Here is a 4691-nt window from a genome sequence, read left to right as displayed (position 1 = left end):
CCAGGGCTGTGGGAGATGAAAGGCTCAGCTCCTACGAAAGGAAGCAGCATGCATAGCTCAGGAGGGACTCCACATACCCTCCCTAGCCAGGCCAGAAGCTGTGCCTGTGGCTCAAAAGCTAGCAGGAACAGGGGAAACACAGAGTGTTGCAATGGCAGGACCACTCCCTGCCAGCACACTGAAGATCAGCTCATCATCTCACACACAGAAATCAGGCAGCATTACAGGATTAAAGGGAAGGGACAAAGATGCTTGTGGCCACCAGACATGGTAAGAACCGCAAGATCCAGCCTGTTCACCTCCACTAGGGCAGGGAAGAAACAGGGCAGCAGCACTCATCACCACTTGCTTTCACTCAGACCAGGTACACACACCTCATGCCCAACTGCCTTCACCTGCGATATGCCACAGCCTGTCCCCAAGCCACGGGATGCACCCCAGGCTGCAGGCCATGTCAGCAGCCGTAGCAAAGTTTCCATAATTTTCTGCCCTATCTCAGATAGGGTTCTGCTATGCACATACAGAGAAGAGTGTAAAATCAGGACATCCCTAAAATGATTCCTCCCTGGTAAACCCTCTGAGCTGCTAGCAATCAGGAGTATTGAAAAGTATCTGCTTTGATAGATTATCTGTTAGCACAGCTCTGCTTGTCTCTGCCCTGCAGAGTGCCTGGTGTCACTCCAACAGGCAGAAGGAGGCAGCTGTCACATCTCATCGGCACGGTGCTGCTGGATGACAACGCTGGCAGTGCGTTCCACCCACTCCTGCTTTTTGGCTTCCCACGCTGCTGGCAGTGCTGTGTGCAAGGGGTCATTCTGGGAACGCTGCTCCTCAGGCTGGGGAGGGCCCAGCTCAGAGCCTGCTGCTGCTGGAGAGTCAGCAGATGAGTTGCTGTTGAAAGCAGATTTAGGATCGGGGTTCAGTGGACTCTCTCCCTCTTGCCATGATTGACTGAGGCTGTCCAACAGTGAGGGGTCCTCAGGCTCTGGGCTGAGCCCCTCCAGCACAGCTTCCTCCTGCACATCAGGTGTTGCCCGCTTAACCCGGCTTGGGAATTCACAAATCTGCCGAGACAGCACTGCAAAAAAGGTAGAGCAAATTTTGTCATTCCCACCTTGAGTGGGACACAGCAGCTTCTCACGGTCCTGCTCTGAGCAGAGGCCACCAGAGCCCATGAGAGAAGAACAAACTGTTCAACTGGGACTGCCTCCTCCTGGGGAGAGGCTGCTGCTCAACCATGAGGCACAAGCAGAGCCTGTGCTCCAAGAGGGACCGGATACATCCAGTTCTGGTACAGTCCTTGGCCCAGCACCCTGCCCCTAGATGGGCCTCCACAACAGGACTGAGGAAGAGCCCAGAGCTGACACAAGACAGCAAAGCCAAACCAAGTGGACACCCCAGGCAAGGGGCTGCTGGGTTGGAGGCGCCACGGAGTTCTGGCTGTCCCCGAAGAAGGTGGTTTGCTCCAGAGGACAGTGCTTCTCCTGGAAACACACCTCAGCCTCTGGGCATCCACCTCTGGGCTTCCCCAGGGCACTCACCTCTGAGCTCTGGCTGAGGATCTCTGCTCCCAAATGAGTACAGGCTGGGTGAGAGAACAAAGCAGAAAGACAGGACCAGGACCTGGAAACAGAAAGATCACCAAAGCCCTCAGCAAAAGACATGGATAGGCATCACTGGCCACAACAAACGCCTCTCTCCCAGACTTACAAGGAGAGCAGAGACCTCTTCACAGACACTGGGGCTGAGGACACTCACCATGATGCAGGTGCTTGCAGTGGTGGTTTTGGTGGTGGACTGTTTCACCAAGGCCTGAAGTTTCCTCAGCTGCTCAAGCAGCGACCTGCAGGAGAGCAGGCAATGCAGGTTAATGCAGCAGCTGAATCAAGAGCTGCACACTCCTCTCCTCCCCCTTTGCAGCCAAAGAGGGACCACAGTCCCAAGAAGAAGAACAGCCTTCCCAGCACATCTCCTGCCACGTCTAGCAAGAACTCACATGTTCTGCTTCTGCAGCAGTTGCACCTTCTTCTGCAGCTCGTGGTTCTGAGCTGTGCAGACTGCCACCCTTCTCAGGAAAGATGAACAACACAAGGCAAAAACAGAGAGGTTTCGTTAAGTCAACAGCAAGGACTTTACCAGTCCCTCCCTCAGGGAATCAGCCACCAACCCTGGGTGGCTGCAGCAGTTACAAGTGCTCCTGGAGTCTACCTGATGAGACTGACATCTCACATCAGGTTTGGGGAAGGTAAGCCCTGCCCAGTCCTCCAAAGAACCAGATAAATCCCTAAGGATGCTCACTCCTAGCAGCACACCAACCCTGCAGATCAGGAGCACCAAGCTTGTATTACAAACTATCCCAGCCTGGAGAACATGCTGGCCCTGGCAGGCCAGTACCTGGCCCAAACAGAGCAAGCTCTAAGACATCTCCAAGCCTAAGAGAGCAGGGCAGGCTATGCCCTAAGTTTCTGAGCCTCCTGAGAAGACCACAGGGGTCAGCCCCACCTTCTGCCCAGGGCGGCAAGACCCCAGCAGTGGCACAGCACAGCTGCTGTGTGCCCATACCTGTTTTCCAGGCCATCCACATACATCTTCTTCCTGCGGCGACTATCCTGGGCTGACTGCTTGTTCCGGATCTTCCGACGTACTTTTTTCAGAAGCCGCTCTTCAGCCTGCAAGGGACATTTCTTATTAGCATCCACCCCAGGGCATTGGCAATCCTGCCCTCAAAAATCCTGCATGTATCTCAGCGCTCAGCCCTGCTTAGGAAAGCAGCAACCCACATATGCTTTTGTCTTCAGTCCCTCCCACACCACTGAATGAACTGCATGAGCTGCAAGGCAAACTTAGGCCTGCTGATGAGGCCAACAGCTTCCCTAGTGTGGCATAAGAACAAGGCACACCTAAGGGAGATCAAAAGCATGCAGCTCACAATACATGAGGCAAGTGGAAACAAAAAGGCACTTGTGGTGTAACTGACTGCTGCAAGCAGTCGCAAGTGGGGAGACTGGTGACAGCCACGTCTTTGCTGCTACCTGACTAGCAAAGGCTGCTGTGCTTGTGGACATGCTCTGGGCCTCAAAGGGACGACGACACCAAGCTCTGCTGCACGCTGCCCTGAACATAGAACCTGGGCACCAGTGCTCTCACCAAGGCACCATCTTGCATTTTCAAATCCTACTCTGGCTGAAGGCCTTGACTGGTCTGCTTGGAAGTGACAAAGTTATAGTGAGGACTCACTTTGGTTAGTGGCAGGCAGGCAGGTAATGAAACACCTTCTTTCTCCAGGAGCTGCCTCTCTTCCTCTGTAAGAACCAGCTCTGGGAAGTCAGACTAGAAAGCAGCAAAAATACACCCACTGAGAAAGCAAAGTAAAGGGAGTCGACCCCAGGGCAGAGAGGGTGTGCAGAAAGCCTACAGAACCAGGATCAGCTCCCCCAGAGCAGCGTCATGCTTTCCTCTTAAATATCCCTCACAGGAGCCAAGCCAGGAGAGAAGGGGAGATGCGAGCAGAAGCAAAGGCTGGGGCATGGCAGTCAGTACCTGTACGGCGTCTCCTTGTACAGGCACAAGCTGGGGTCCGTCATCCACAGCAACGGCAATGGGGAAACTGAAGCTCTGTTCCAGCGCTTCGCTTGTGCTTTCCAAACCCATCCATATCCCTGAAGAAGGAAAGGAGAGTCCAGTTCCAGGCCTCAGCAAGGCAGCACCTGACCAGCCAGTTTTGAGTAGCATGAAACCACAATTTTATGGCAGCAGAAAGTCACAAAACTCAGCTCGCTCCATTGCTGCCTGGCACCCAACCAAAAACCCCAGTGTGAGACTGCTTTTCTCCCTGTAGCCAGGACAGAAAGACCCCACACACTTCACCTACCAAGGTCAATGGAAACATCTTCTGCCATTTCAGACCTCACGCTTTCAAGCACAGGCCAATCCTGATGGAGCGAGTAGTTGTGATCAACCTGCACAATGTCTGAGCTCTGAGGGCTGCTGGAAAAGTCACTGACAGGGCTTTGCGACAGATTCCGATCCTCAGAAACGCTACTGTCACTGTCAGTGGGTGAATAACCTTGCAGAGTGCCTGCTTCTTCTTCAAAGGGGCTCAACAGGGAGCTGATTAAGTCATCCATCTCCTTGTCCAAGAACTGTGGAAAAAAAACCCTTTTATTCAGCAGGGAGCCAGACCTCCTGAACTACAACCCAGCAGCAATTTCTCTCAAAGAACCCACCTCAGGCTCAGGCAGGTCCCAGTCTTCCAGCAGACTGTTCTCCTGCACTGGGATTTCAGGGCAGGGAGCATCATCCTTCAAGAGGAAGTCAAGCAGGTCCTCACCTACCAGGGTATCCAGGTTCTCTGAGCACGACATCTGAGCAGGATACTTAACGTGAGCACAGACCTTGGTGGAAGACAGCCAGCGGTCCTCAGGGATATCCCTCAGCCCGTACTGACAGTATCCCCATGCAATGGCCACAGCTACCAGGGCCCTGCAACAACGATCAGGCCATGAGAACTGTCCCAACAAGGCTGTTACACCAGCACTGGTGGCCCTATACCCAGCCACAGGAGCCAGGCTCCACCCAGAACACAAAAGGCTTCAGGAAGGAGAGGAAAGCAGAAGGACCACAGACTTTGCCACAGAGATTACGAAGGGCACCGTGATCCTGGGCAGCAGGCACTGGGCAAGAGCCCGGAG

The 4691-nt window shown here is 53.9% G+C and overlaps 1 protein-coding gene across 1 annotated transcript; it reads right to left on the bottom strand.

The window, feature by feature from the left end:
• Window positions 1-704: 704 nt before the first annotated feature.
• On the bottom strand, window positions 705-4482 carry CREB3 (cAMP responsive element binding protein 3; the record flags this gene model as incomplete). The annotated part of the gene is made up of 9 exons (XM_010193589.1): window positions 705-1078; window positions 1542-1623; window positions 1759-1843; window positions 1997-2065; window positions 2563-2669; window positions 3238-3330; window positions 3541-3659; window positions 3872-4142; window positions 4227-4482. Coding segments are annotated over 9 exons (1456 nt in total), but the record flags the coding sequence as incomplete, so codon positions are not given.
• Between the last annotated feature and the right edge of the window lie 209 nt (window positions 4483-4691).

The sequence above is a fragment of the Mesitornis unicolor genome, unplaced genomic scaffold, assembly GCF_000695765.1.
Source record: "Mesitornis unicolor isolate BGI_N332 unplaced genomic scaffold, ASM69576v1 scaffold34171, whole genome shotgun sequence".
In the NCBI taxonomy this organism is placed as follows: Eukaryota; Metazoa; Chordata; class Aves; order Mesitornithiformes; family Mesitornithidae; genus Mesitornis; species Mesitornis unicolor.
Note: the sequence above shows the minus strand (reverse complement) of the source record. Positions and strands in the feature narration are given on the sequence as shown.